Raw genomic sequence first — 14416 nt, 5'->3', positions numbered from 1 at the left:
GAGAAGTCCATTTTATGAAAAAGAAAGAAAGAATAGATCGGGGGAGAAGGTGGGGAAAAAAAGAAAAAGAAAAAGACAGTAAACTGTCAATCTGATCTCCCTTAAGTTCTAGGCACCTATGGATGTACCTAGGACTACCTAGGTAGGTAGTTTCTTTAATATTCTACTTCGCCTTCTCGTATCACTGTTACACGTGATGAGTACCTACCTACGTATTTAGGTTCCTACCTACAAGAAAAGGGCGGCGCATAAATGCGCCGCGGACTTTTCTGAAGATATTAGGCCAGTTGTCAGCTGTTAGGGGAAGCATAAGCGTCAGAGGGGGGGTTCGTAAGGGACATAGGCAGAAGGCGGTGTAGTGCTTGTCGGCCGGTTCGGCAGAACTTCTTACGTTTATATGCTGGTTCATCGCTTCTCAACCATAATTTGTGCATCAACTCAAGGTCTAAACATCGAAATCTGGAGACTATGCTTGATTGTATCCCATATGGCAACTGATGAGGCCCAGGGATCTCAATATCCCGTGTTATTAGGGAATGGTGGTTGGAGATTTGCAGAACCGGCTTCATCTATCCTAGCAGCGCAACTCGCGCCGCGTCTCTCTTCCCAAGGAGAACAAACACGCCATTTAACGCGAGAAACGTTTTCACAACTCCGCCAAGAGCTCGCGGGAGGAAAATATAGTCAGCTGCGCCTTGATGATAGTGTCACTGATGTTAACAAGTTAATCTGTATTGTTTTGAAGGCTGGTTTGGATCCAGCTCGCAAAGATGAAAGGTCGAGTATGGAAGACCTGGAGCGACAGATCCTAGACTGTCTCGAAATCATTCAAACGGCAGTTGAAAAAGCCCCTCAAGCCTTGATTGAAAGACCTGACCCGGAGATTCTGGGGCAAACCTCACAAGCACCGTTATTCACATGGGTAATCGTGCGCTTAATCGATCTGCTCGGTGCTCGGGACTGGGACTGGGAGAAGATCGGAGGGGGAATTAGCAGCACTGTCGCAAGCATAGTCTCCTCCCAGTACAAGCAGGTCAAGCCATTGGCTTTTTGTCATTCTATTCCTGCATTCTTGAGAACCTGTGCAACAGGTTGGTGAGATTTCTAGAAGTGTGCAGAACACACCAAACTAATCAGATCCAGATATCTTACTTTCTATCGAAGGACTAAGTCCTCTAAGGTTGCGAGATCTAAGTCCGGTCAAGCTGTCTGTGCCCACTTTGCAAGGGTCTCTATTCGTAGATCTAGACAGACTCAACCTCCCTCGTGAACTTTTCGGAAAGAAAGTTTCACTCGGAAAATTCCCCCAGGCTGTCATCTTAGCTATTCGATTGCTGGACTGTCTCGGCCCGAATAATCAAGCCAGCCCCTTCTTGAAGAACAATGACTCTATTCCGCGGCAAAATTTGGCCTGGGTCTTAAATGGATACCAGCGCCTGTGGAAGGTCATCCTCAGTTGGCTACAGGACAGCAGATCGGATGGACTTGAAAGCAAAACGCGGGTCACCTTGCAGTTCCTAACATGCATAAAAAGGTATTGCGACGACGGGCCGTCTATATCGGGCTTTTTGTCCACAGATATGGAACTGACAAGTACTTGGCTTCAATGCTTAAGTGAAGTACTCACGTTAAACACTCTCGTTCAAATGCCTTCTCTTCAGCTTGAAATGAACCACTTTATTGTCAGTCTTACCAAGGCTGTTAGAGTATCGGAATTATTGGCGAAAGCTTTGGAGAATACGTTTTTGCAAGCATTGATCGGAGCAACCAAGGACACCGCATTTAACTCTCTTAATCCACGTCTTCAGGTAGTCAGATCAATGATCGAATGCAATAAAATCATTCCATTACTAACAGGACTCTAGAACTCAATACGAGGATTGCTTGAAGAATTTGCAAATATAAACCTCACAAATCCTGGGGCAAATCAAAAGTCCTCCACCATTGACGTGATAGACTTTTCGAAACCACTCAGTGACATTGGACAATTTGGGGTTACAAGTCAAACGGTTCAAAGCGAAAATTCTCGTGCATCGAAGCGTATTTGTCTCTCGCGGCTTCATGTTGGATTGGAACCACAGAATATGTTACAGCAACTCATAAACAAGTCATTGACATTGCTCCATGCTAAGAGTTCCGAGAAACTAGAAGATTTGAGTTTTGCTATTTCGTGAGTTTCTCGCCTAAGTGATGACGCACGGATACTAACCTATAGCATCAAAGCAATTCATTCGCAGGGCTTCCTGAACAAGAAAAATACGAAGTCATGGTTGCCCTTGGCAGAATCCCGTGTGCCATGACCAAAAATTGGTCGAAAAGACCTCCGGGCATTGTCTCGAAAGACTTAATTGTCTGTCAAGCCTGTGACTACGAAGACCATGGGGATGAGACCAAGTCAAATCGGCAACGTGCTGATGTCGACGAACTATGGAATATTTTTCAAAACATCTTACCTCATCTTACGCGTTCCCCAAGCATCAGGATAACCGCGATGATTGCATTGAAAAGAGCTCTTGTGCATGCATCAAAGTCTAGTCAAGTGCGCCTCGCGTCATCGGTTTTTGGCGAGTTTTGTTTACACTCACTGCGAAGCTCTAATAGAGAGTTGCGGATTGTCACTGGGTATGATCTATATGCGCGCACGGTCATACTAGTCATGCACTTTGATTTCAATACTGACACATTCAAAGACAAACAGTGATAGCTTTCGCCCGCAGAAGTATAGACTCTGAAATTCGCAGAAGCAACTTCGTCATCATCCTAGACTGGCTGAAAAACCTATCTGAGAAGCAAGAAACCTCGCTTCACGAGACTTGCATCCTGACTTTATGTCGACTTGCCAGGTACGCACTAGGGCTTTTCGAAAAAACGCTAAGTTATAAACTGACGCGGTCTAACATCGTAGAATTTCCGACGACGAGGAAATGAATATAATTCTCCTTCGACTAATGGAATACTTGGGCCATGCAAACCCATTTGTTTGCGCAGTAGCTTATACCGAAGTATGTGTATATTGATACCGCCTTCCACCCTCATTTCATTGCTCTATTATGATTATGTGTGCGTCTTGTGCTCTTTACCGTTGCCGAGGACTGATAAATATTAGCTTTCAAAACTTGCGCAGCAACTTTCTGTGACACCTGCCGGTTTATTCCGGCCTTTTTGGAGAACTCTTTCTGTGATGGTAGTGAAAAATCTCCAATCTCGCCCATACATGGCAGAACAACTCTGTGATCTTATTGGGATGAAAGTAGATGATTTCCTTAGATTGACGGAGCTTTATGTATTGCCATACCTGGTACTCACGCGAAAACGAGACATCATCTCTAGGATTGGGGCGACTTATAAAGATGCTAAATCACCTTTCGATGTCTGCTCGGAGAAGAATAACCTGGCGGCGATTCTTGGTTTCTTATTGAGTCAACCGTCGCCAGACCCCGAGGGTATGATAATGTCGGTTTTGGCAGATATAGACCCTGCATTCAAAGGCCGTACTTTGGCGGAGCTGGTAAGGACCGAACCGATTCTCATTGCCTGTGATCTCTTGAAAGGCCTTGTAGACTCGGGAGGTGAGAAAGCAGCAAGGGTAAGTGAATGACTTGTCCTGTTTGAAGAATGACCTTTTGTGCTAACATTCAGTTGAGTTTCACCGGGCGCTTCACCTTTTGGCGGCACTCGTTCCACGGAAGTCAATCCAGGGAGGTACATCAAAGAAGGCAAATTTACTGGGTCATTTTATCGAGGAACATGTTCTCGGTATAATCACGCAATTCGCCCATTCCATCAATGACTTTCAGATAAGACAACCTTTGGTTGAAAAGAAGAGGAATATAATAGCAATTGGAGAAATGATTAAGATCGCTCGAGATCATGTTAGCAGTGCATTACCACAGGTTTGTGATTATTCTTGTACATCCAGCTAGTGAAAGCTAAAAATTTCAGATATGCGCATGTCTACGATCTGCTCTCGATATCAAAGAGCTATGCGACTATGCTTTTACAGCCTGGGGGGTATTAATCAGTTCCCTGCATGAGGAGGTTGGGCCTCTGATTGACCAAACACTGGCAATTGTGATTAGGTACTGGGAAAAGTTTTCTGGGGAGAGCAGGAAATATGCATATGAACTTGTTGAGCACATTTTAAAGGGCCACAATGACCTGGTGCAAAAGACATTTGATACTATGCCTTCCCTAGCATCAATTCCAGAGATGACCAAATTCGAGGTTGAGATGAATGAGCTTAAAGGGCAGATGGATGTGCGCAGTCACTTTTCAGCATTTATCTACCGCTGCCAGAGTGAAAATGCAACTGTTGTTGAACAGGCTCTAAGAGAGCTAGTACCTTATCTTTCGAAAAATGAAGAGTTTCTTCATGGGTCTGTTCTTAGTGAACAACCAGACCCTGTTGTTGCACAATTGACACAATCTGTACTTGACTGCTGTGTGAAGTTCAGCACAAGTTCAGATACCATCACTCTTCTGGCATCGAGATGTTTGGGTCTTATTGGTTGTTTAGATCCAAATCGAGTCGATTCAGTTAAGGAAAAGAAGGACATTCTTGTTCTGTCAAATTTTGATAGAATGGAAGAAACTTTCGACTTCATCCTTTTCTTCCTCCAGCATGTGCTTATTGAAGCCTTTTTGTCCGCCTCGAACACCAGGGCTCAGGGATTTCTAGCATACGCCATGCAAAACTTACTTAGGCTTTGCAATTTAGATTCAGTCGCCACTCAGCGTTCTCGCGACTTTCAGGCAGATGAAAAATATCGTCGATGGATGGAGCTTCCCGAAACAGTTCGCAACATCCTTACTCCGTTTCTCACGTCGAAGTATACGGTCACTGTTGGTGCGGTTAATTTAAATTGCATATATCCGCTTTTCTCCGCTGAACTGACTCATGGCGAATGGCTACGGACTTTCGTGCAAGATCTATTGCAGAGAGGGAGTGGTGACAATACTCGACTAATTTTTAGTGTTTGTAGTCGCATTGTTAAGGGTCAGGACATCTCAATTGCGTCTTTTCTCCTGCCGTTTGCGGTCCTCAATCGCATAATTGGGGGCACCGAAGAAGAGAACCTAGATTTACGAAGAGAGTTGACCAGTGTCTTATCGCATCCTCTTTCTGATGCCAACAATCATTTCCACGAGGCCATCATACTCTCTAGTCAAGTGAGTTCCTCTATATATCCATTGCAACATGGACACTAATTCCATTGTTTCGGATGTAGAGCGTTTTCGAAGTCCTAGACTATTTGTCACGGTGGTTACAAGGCAAGAAAAAGCAGCTTAACAGCCTAAGAAACCACGGGTTTCACGTTAGTCGTGGGCATAAGGAGACTCCCCGTGATTCTCTCGCGGATGCCTATTCATCTCATATAAAAGCCGTGGAATCACTTTTAGCTTCAATACCACCAGAAGTCATCTCTAAAAGGGCAGTTGAATGCGGGTCATTTTCTCGAGCACTTTTTCATTGGGAGCAATACATTCGACAGTGCAAAGGCCTTTTGTCCAAACAAGAACGCAGCCAACTCGAGCCTCTTTATCGTCGTCTGCAGGATATTTATAGTCAGATAGACGAACCTGACGGTATTGAGGGCATTTCAACACATCTGCATGTGCTTAACATAGAACAACAGGTCCTTGAGCATCGAAAGGCGGGCAGATGGGCTACTGCACAAAGCTGGTATGAATTACAGCTCGAAAAAGAGCCCGATAACAGTGATGCTCAATGGAATCTCCTTACATGTCTCAAAGAATCGGGCCAACAAGGTACCTGTCCATCCAATGGCTTTCTAGCATGCGACGATTCACTAATAATTTGTAGATGCTATTCTCACTCGATTTGAAACCCTCAAGGAAAATAACTCTGTGCTCTCTAAATTACTACCATTTGCTGTTGAAGCATCGTGGATTACAGGGAGGTGGGAAAAACTGGACAATTATCTTCAACTGTGTTCGAACCAAAGTACGGGAGATTTCAACATTGGCATTGGATCAGCCCTTATTGCGTTCCGTCAAGGGAATAAAGCGGCGTTTGAAGAAATCATCAATGGCCTGCGGCTCAATGTTGCGAAGTCCTTGACTGCCAATTCCGTCACATCATTGCAGTCATGCCATGATAGTATCCTTAGACTACATGCTTTGGCGGAAGTGGAATCCATAGTCGATCCTGGCAACGGGGAGGATGATTCTCGCTTGTGTGTCCGTGGCGCATTGAACCGTCGTCTGGACGTCCTCGGGGGTTATATCTGTGACAAACAATACCTTCTCGGATTAAGAAGGGCCGCCATGGAGTTAGCGTAAGCCTTTGAATTAGAGCTATTATATAGCTTGCTGACACAATATTAGGGGAAACTTTTCGGATTCTGATATCGCTGCGGCTTGGCTTACTAGTGCACGTCTTTCGCGAAAAGGCAATTTCACTAACCAGGCGTATCATTCGATGCTCCATGCAGCCCGTTTGAAAGATCGATCTGCTACTATTGAACATGCTCGACTTCTTTGGAAAGATGGCCATCATCGAAAAGCAATTCAAACTCTTAAGGGTGCGATAGCTGCTAACGAATTTGCTTCAGGTGCTATCCCATCAGGCGGCGCGGAGCGACTGTCGCTGGCTTCAAATTATGAACAGCATCAAAATATGCTCGCTGCTAGAGTGCGCTTCCTGCCCATGGTTCATATTGAAAATCCCTCGAGCTAACGCACCTAGGCACATTTATTGTTAGCAAAATGGACAGATAGAGCCGGGCAAACCCAATCCGATGTCATTGTCCAGAGATATCGAGAAGCGATTAAACTTCACACGAGGTATCTACACAACAAAATTTACTTTTGATCTAAATTGACAGCCAAAAGGTGGGAAAAGGCACACTATTACCTAGGGAAACATTACAATAAAATTTTGGAGTCTGAAAAAGGCAAGCCTTTGGGTAGAGAGGCGCAGATATAGTAAGTTGCCTAGTTCCTGTGTTCGAGTTGGTCCGTAGCTAATAACCCCAGCTTGAGCGGCGAAGCATCAAAATTGGTCATCGACAATTACCTTCGTTCATTGGCACACGGAAACAAATACGTCTTTCAGACATTGCCGAAAGTGCTGACACTGTGGCTCGAGCATGCCTCCACGGTTGATCAACCGTTTGATCCAAAGAGGGGAGATAACGAGTAAGAAACTAACCATTCCTAGCTTGCTGGGTTGCTAAAGGACGTAACAATGTAGGGAGTTTCAAAGACATACTTTGGGTCAACGGAAAAAAAGCCTCGATGATATGCATTCGCAGTTGAAAAAATATATGAACCGGATGCCCGCTACTTTGGTAGGCATATCGTCACATGCTTCGAACGAACCACGATATGCTGACAATCTTAGCTGTTCACGATTCTCCCTCAATTAGTTGCTCGAATTTGCCATACCAATACTGCGGTCTACGAGTTATTGACAAGAATTGTAGCCAAGGCAGTTCAAGCTTTCCCCCAGCAAGGACTATGGACAGTCCTTGCTGTGGTCAAGTCTTCTTCTAAAGACCGAGCGTCCAGGGGTATTAGCTGCCTGCACAAAATCACAGTAAGCTGAAAGCTCCAAAAATAACCGCCCAAAAAACTGAATCAAACAGGAGGTGAACAAGAAATTGAAGACAGAGTCCTCTTCAGAAATGCGCGCGATGATAAACCAAGGCCAGAAGTTCTCGGAGGAAATGCTTAGATTATGCATTGCGCGGATTGAGGATAAAGCTTCCAGAATTAACCTGGCACGACATCTTGGGTTCAACCACCGGGTTGCTCCTTGTCGTCTTGTTGTGCCGTTTCAGGCGATGTTGACTCCCAGTCTACCAGCCAGTCATGATTCTGAATACCTGAAGGGGTTTAGGCCTTTTCCCCGAGACCCCACGACTATAGATGGTATGTTGCTATATCATTATATATCGTAAACTAAATTAACTATTTTAGCCATACTGGACGAAGCCCAGGTTCTAAGTTCACTTCAAAAACCACGGAAGATCGGCATTCGAGGTTCAGATGGGAAGATATACAATCTTCTATGTAAACCTAAAGATGATCTGCGGAAGGATCAACGCCTGATGGAGTTTAATAATATGATCAATAGGTTTCTGAAGAAAGATGTCGAGTCAAGCAAACGGCGCATGTGTAAGTCTTTCACTACAGAAGTTCATTACTATCACTAATCGAGAAAAAGACATAAAGACATATGCTGTGACGCCTCTCAATGAAGAATGTGGGCTGATAGAGTGGGTTGATAACCTAAGGACACTGAGAGAGCTTGTCATTAAGCTGCTACGAGAAAGAGCAATTACACCAAATGTGCGGTGGTTTTTGGATTCCTATACTTTTGCCGGTACTAATACATTCTACAGTATAATGAAATAAGGCAATATCTCAACGAGGCGTGTTCGGATAACTCAAAGCTGCCGTTATTTACAACCAAAGTGCTAGCAAAGTAAATTCTTATAACATTCCACCTACCACTTCAAGACACTAATGTGAAACAGATTCCCCCCGGTCTTACATGAGTGGTTTGTTGAAATGTTTCCGGAAACAGGCACATGGTTTGCCGCACGACTAAGATATACGCGGTCTTGTGCTGTTATGTCGATGGTTGGGTATGTTCTAGGGTATGCTCTCCTCTCCCCCAAACTCTTTTTTTTTTTTTTTTTTTTTTTTTTTTGCCGTTGACAGCTCTCTGAGTTGAAATCTGCTCCAGACTAGGAGATCGACATGGTGAAAACATCCTATTCGAGGAAGGCACAGGTGGTGTTTTACATGTTGACTTCAACTGTCTTTTCGACAAGGTAAAACATACCTTTCTCAAGCCTGCCTACTTTGGCTGACTGGTCTAGGGTTTAACATTTGATAAACCTGAATTGGTCCCGTTTCGTCTCACCCATAACATGATTGATGCCTTCGGTGCCTACGGATATAACGGTTTGTGTTTGCATGGCCTAACTAAGAACATGAATTTTGACTATTTTCAAAGGTCCATTTCGAAGAACATGTGAGATCAGTCTTGGCCTTTTGAGACAAAATGAGGATGGCCTTATGACTATACTGGAGACATTTCTACACGACCCTACAACAGATTTCATTGGGAAGAAGGTGAGCCATTGAACGAACATGGCCAAATATCTTACAATCGTGCTAATCGGTACATGAAGCGCCGTACCCATGCAAGTGTTCCAGATACGCCCGCTGGCGTCTTAGAAAATGTGCGTAACAAGCTCCGGGGTCTTCTGCCCGGCGAATCGGTTCCTCTCTCCGTCGACGGTCATGTGGACGAACTGATTATGCAAGCAACGGACAAAAAGAACCTAGCCGCCATGTACATCGGTTGGTGTGCTTTCTTTTAAAGGCTATATAAACAAATTGCCGTGATGCCAGACATTCAGTTTAACTGGGTTTTTCTTTTTTTTTTTTTTTAAGGAAATGTTAATGATTATCTCGCTGGAAATTCCTTACTTTGGGTATTTCGTTTTGATGTGAATACGACATGCGCAACTCAGGAAAGTAGAGGAAACATCCATTTTAAAACCGGTGCATACCAATAAGTTGCCTAGGCCATATCTTCAACCTTCACTTTCTTGGTAAGCTGCGACGATTAGAGCTTCGGCTTCGGCTTTGGCCGCTACCATTTGGACTGCTGTAATCATAGCTGCTATAGCTAGGACTTCGGCGTTGATGACGTCGAGGACTATCTGTGCGTGGGTTTGCCCTCCTTCTTGGTGGTGATCTTGATTGAGATTGCAAGGAAGGTGAACGGGAGCCACGCGGAGACTGGGAGCGCGAAATCGAACGCGGGCGATATAAATCATGTTTTTCCATTGGCCGGGAACGAGCATACCTCTTGGAAGAGGGTGGTGACCTGTGCGAGTATGGTGAAGGACGAGACGAACGAGTATCTAATGTCTGTCGTTGACTGTGTCTGTGACGGCCAAACCCTCCTTTGCCACCTCGAGCTGGTGGCGGCGAACGTGAAAATGCTCGTCGGGGAAGAACGATAGAGACACTCAGCACGGCACCATCAAGTTGAGCTTCGTGCATATGCGCGATAGCGGCTTCCGCATCTGCAGGGTCATAGTAAAGAATATATGCAGTACCTCTATTTGTCATGACTAAGGCGATAGTTAGATACCACAGTGAGAGGGAGATAAAAAGCCCTTACAAGCTCGGTTGATAGGAATATCCAGATTCTGTATGTCCCCAAATCCACCAAATATTTCACGGAGGTGAGCTTCGGTGACATTCTTTGTTAGTTTTTCAACAACAATCTTGAAAGTAAATGGTAATTAGCCTAACAGTAAGAGCGAGAAATATCAAGGGAGAAACTGGGACGGGGGAATTACCGACCTTCGAGCTTCTAGGAGGATGGTTCGGACTTGGGCTTCGGCTAAAGCTTCTGCTTCGACTTCTGTACCGACGAACGCTTCGGCTCCGACTTTGAGACAACGACCTGTTTCGTGGATACTGAGACCAGCTTCTTGGACGGCTTTCATTGCGATGGTTGGCACCAGGTTCCAAAGAAGGACTTCTGGTATGACCTCTTGGCTTTGATTCTGTTGGGGAGGACATAGAATGTTGTAACGAACTGGATCGTGCTCGACTAGATCGATGTGAGATAACTGGTGAACGTCCTCGGGGTGATTTCATCGACATGATGGACAGGGAAACAAATTTCATGCGAAAATAAAGCTGCCCAACAGAGTGTGTTGAGTCGAAGAAGTCAGGCGCTAGAGGATAATTTCCGGTGTAGATTCAGGGAGTGTGGCAATTTTGAATATCATAAAACCTGGCAGTGCCCATAAAATATAAGATAGGTAAGTATTCTTGAGGTGAGGTGAAATTAAAGTACCTAAGATAGGTAGGTAAGGTATACTATTCATACCAAAGCATGTAAGGTACGAAAATCTGCGCTAACTCCCATTGGTTTGAGTGTGAATGTGGATCTTACCTACTTACTTGGGTAGGTCGGTACGCATGCAATGATTGGATCATGGAACAGTTGGATAAGGAAACAAAGGAACTCCTCACCTCATGTCACGACTCAATACCTATATTCTCTATCATAGACCCTGACGTCTGTGGGTATTGTCTATATCCAAATTTGGTCATGATAAATGCCTAAGTGAAAAATTCTGTGATGGGTAGTCTGAGAATAAAGTGCCCCTTGTACTATGTACGGAGTAAACAGTGTCAATGGCGTGGTTATCTAGTAGCTTCTGCGAGATGCTATTATGGATATTTTCCAGCCCCGGGGTTTCAAGAAACACCCCTCCATTGCTCATATTCCCGAATAACATCATCTGTTATCTGCCTCTTAACTTGTCCAAGTGCATGTTTAAAGTGTTTCCACTTGACATCTTGCTTTTTACCTGTCTCTTCCTCCTCATCTAATGCTGCATCACCAGCTGTTTCACAGATACTCACAATCTCTGCTCCAGAATAACCCTCGGTTTTTAAAGACAGCTCATCCATATCCACTTCTGGGTGAACCACAGACTTGCTGGACCAGATCTTCAAAATCTCTTTGCGTGCTTCAAAATCGGGGGGTCCGATATAGAGAATATTGTCCAAACGACCGGGGCGCATCAGGGCCGGATCGATAACATCAGGTTTGTTTGTAGCAGCAATGACTAAAACATTCTTCAATTCCTCAATGCCATCCATTTCATTCAGCAAAGTTGTTAGTACATTGACGCCTCCTTGAGAAGTGCCGCTGCGCTTGGAGGCGATTGCATCGATTTCATCGAAAAATATAATACTGGGCCTGGCAGATCGAGCCTTTCGAAAGATCTCGCGTAAGGATCGTTCAGATTCTCCAACATACATACTTAAAATTTCGGCGCCTTTCACTGCCAAGAAATTCAGGCCAGCTTCTGTTGCCAGTGCCTTCACAGTCAATGTCTTAGAGCAACCAGGAGGGCCATAAAGAAGGATGCCCTTTTTGCTATTCACATTGAGTCTCCTCATTCGCTCAGGGAACTACGATAGTTAGAATATCTTGCTAGGATGACAATTTTGGGTAAAACTTACCTTTAGGGGTCTTTCAACGGCTTTTTGAAGATGCCTCTTGATGCTATGCTGCCCACCAATATCTGACCATCTAACTTTTGGTGTTTCTAAGAAAACCTCTCGCATGGCAGTGGGTCGAGTTTCTTGCAAGGCGGAGAGAACGTCTGACTCCTGTATATCCAAAGATACCATAGTCTCCTCTTCGGCATTATCCCCGAGATGGAAGGCAGAGGACATAGAATCAGCGGCACAGGGCGCGTTTTGCCGTCCATGTTCAAGAATTTGCCGCTGCCTTGCTTTACGACAAATCAGTTGAAGCAATGCAAATAGATCAGCTCCAACATAGCCGTGCGTCTTTTCTGCTATCGTGTCTATGAGCTTCTCACTCAGTTCGGAGAGTGAAGGTCCACGAATTGCACATAGAATTTCAGCACGATCCTGGGCTGTAGGAACTTGAAGTTCAATCTCCGTTGCCAGTCGATGGGGTGTCCTCAAGGCATCGTCGACATCGTTTGGATGCCTAGTTGCAGCCACAACTAAGACAAGAGCACTCTTAGCAACGTCTAAGCATTCACATAACACTAGGGCTAAGGATTGAGAATCGAGTGATGTCCGTTTCGGTGCAATAAACTCCAATTGATCGATCATAATAACACTTGGCTGACAGCGGATCGCCTCTTGGAAAACGTTGCGAAGCCTGGCTTCGGCATCGCCAATGTTTCTACTGAACGTAGAAGAGCCAACGTTAAATGATCTTTTCCACCCCGCTTCTTGTATTTGATGCAAAAGCGCGGTTTTGCCTGTTCCCTTTGGTCCATACAGAAGAATGCCCCTACTATGTACGTAGAAGGAAGGCATTGTCAACTTTTGGGATTTTTGGTTGAAATCCGCGAGGCTTTCATTTATACTGTCAATTTGGTGGGACATCCCGCCCAAGCCAGTATTCTGTACCTTGAGCTTGGAAGGTTGCTTTTCTTCTTGGTCTTCTAGGCCATCACCAATTAAGACTTTGGTGTGTTCGGCGAATCGAAATAAAGTATTAGAAGTAGTTGGATTCTGAGCCCGTATACCTGCAATCTTGAAGTTCCTACGTTGGCCTTTAAGTTCCAATTCAAATATCAGGCCAACTGTGAGAAATTCGCATCTTGATAGGGGAAACTCTAGAGACCAGGTCCAATGGGATCTGTCCGGATCAGAAAGGTGCCCATATCTTGTTAGCCTGTCAGGATCGGAACACTCCACCAAGGAAATCGATTCGATTTCTTCCAAAAAACCATCAAACTTATTGATAGATAGTTTCTCCCCAACTTTGATCTCGTAGCAGTCTTGCAGGATCCTTGAGGTTTGCACAACTGTATTCTGTATGCTCTCGGCTGCGGTCCAGGCTATCGCGGTTTTGGAAGGTCCATCAGTTGGCTTCAAATTGACAATGTCCCCAGCCCGAAGTTTGAGGCTGGCAAGGGAAGAAGATGATAGGTTGATGCGGAAAGCATCTTTAAAATCATTCCTCGCTTGCTTCGACAATGGTCGAACAGTAAAAAGACGGGCTTCCGACATTTTGTTGGTTAAAATGAACTGGCGGAATAAAGATAATATCAAACAGCTATCTGCCTGGGTTTGATCGTGATTCGTAAACAGAGCCTCCTTAATTCTGATTATACTGTATCCTCCAAGTGATAGTGCTTTCTCAAAGATTCCACAATGTTGCTAAAAACTAGTAGACTTCATCTAGATCTAAGACCTCAGATATGCATATAAATAATGGCAGCAGAGAGGCCATAGGCAGCTGAAGAACTAGTTTAATGAGATTTAAAACGGGAAAGAGGAAGAGAAAAGTATTGATAAAAATATATGGAAATATAAGTACAGGACTAAATAGACAACACCTAGGTGGTGTGTGATGAAATGTGTGTGGGTATGTGGGTACAGAGTACCCTTCCAGGAACTATTTCTGTAAAAAATTTCTTTTGTCGAAATACATCAACCCATTGGCGGCAGACATTGTCAGGTGGGGAGTATGGCTGCACATCTGCTGAACCACTACAACACAGGATTATTAAATCAATTTTGTTCTCCATAATGCAGTACTATGTAAGGTAGATAATTATTAGATACAACGCTCCTTAAAAGGATCCATTGATGCTTTAATCATTAACAGGCTGTCTTCCATAATACCTAGGTATTATGCTCCTTTATACTAGAATGCAGTGTCTGCTTGCTGACATTATATTGATTGAGGTTCACTGTCACCTAGATGGTATGAATCAACTGTTATGGTATCCTTTCAGAAGAGATCTAGATACCCATATACATAAACCCCTAGCTCAGTCTACTGGTTGAGTGTATCTCAGATAGGTGTGTCTAGATCTATCTCAGTTTCTCTTGAATGGCCAGGTGC

The 14416-nt window shown here is 44.4% G+C and overlaps 3 protein-coding genes across 3 annotated transcripts; 1 reads left to right on the top strand and 2 right to left on the bottom strand.

Annotated features, from left to right (window-relative positions):
• Positions 1–487: 487 nt before the first annotated feature.
• Positions 488–9359, top strand: atrA (protein kinase MEC1; the record flags this gene model as incomplete). The annotated part of the gene is made up of 26 exons (XM_040831237.1): positions 488–1091; positions 1144–1808; positions 1866–2170; positions 2224–2622; positions 2691–2843; positions 2906–3002; positions 3107–3586; positions 3645–3893; positions 3943–5169; positions 5229–5769; positions 5825–6299; positions 6349–6655; positions 6710–6807; positions 6856–6948; positions 7000–7161; positions 7217–7313; positions 7367–7561; positions 7611–7896; positions 7945–8142; positions 8192–8316; positions 8370–8452; positions 8505–8615; positions 8717–8804; positions 8853–8937; positions 8990–9108; positions 9168–9359. 26 exons carry the CDS (start codon positions 488–490, stop codon positions 9357–9359), a joined length of 7434 nt encoding a protein of 2477 aa, XP_040686794.1.
• A 223-nt stretch (positions 9360–9582) lies between these two features.
• ASPWEDRAFT_53160 (uncharacterized protein) lies at positions 9583–10578 on the bottom strand (the record flags this gene model as incomplete). Its single annotated transcript, XM_040837839.1, has 3 exons — positions 9583–10121; positions 10172–10277; positions 10357–10578. The coding sequence occupies 3 exons, from the start codon at positions 10576–10578 to the stop codon at positions 9583–9585; spliced, it is 867 nt and encodes a 288-aa protein (XP_040686793.1).
• Positions 10579–11265: 687 nt separating this feature from the next.
• Positions 11266–13575, bottom strand: ASPWEDRAFT_114812 (putative AAA family ATPase; the record flags this gene model as incomplete). Its single annotated transcript, XM_040828526.1, has 2 exons — positions 11266–11988; positions 12040–13575. 2 exons carry the CDS (start codon positions 13573–13575, stop codon positions 11266–11268), a joined length of 2259 nt encoding a protein of 752 aa, XP_040686792.1.
• Between the last annotated feature and the right edge of the window lie 841 nt (positions 13576–14416).

This window comes from Aspergillus wentii, assembly GCF_001890725.1.
Source record: "Aspergillus wentii DTO 134E9 unplaced genomic scaffold ASPWEscaffold_6, whole genome shotgun sequence".
Taxonomy (NCBI): domain Eukaryota; kingdom Fungi; phylum Ascomycota; class Eurotiomycetes; order Eurotiales; family Aspergillaceae; genus Aspergillus; species Aspergillus wentii.
The sequence above is the reverse complement of the archived record's forward strand: the minus strand, read 5'-3'. Positions and strand labels throughout refer to the sequence as shown.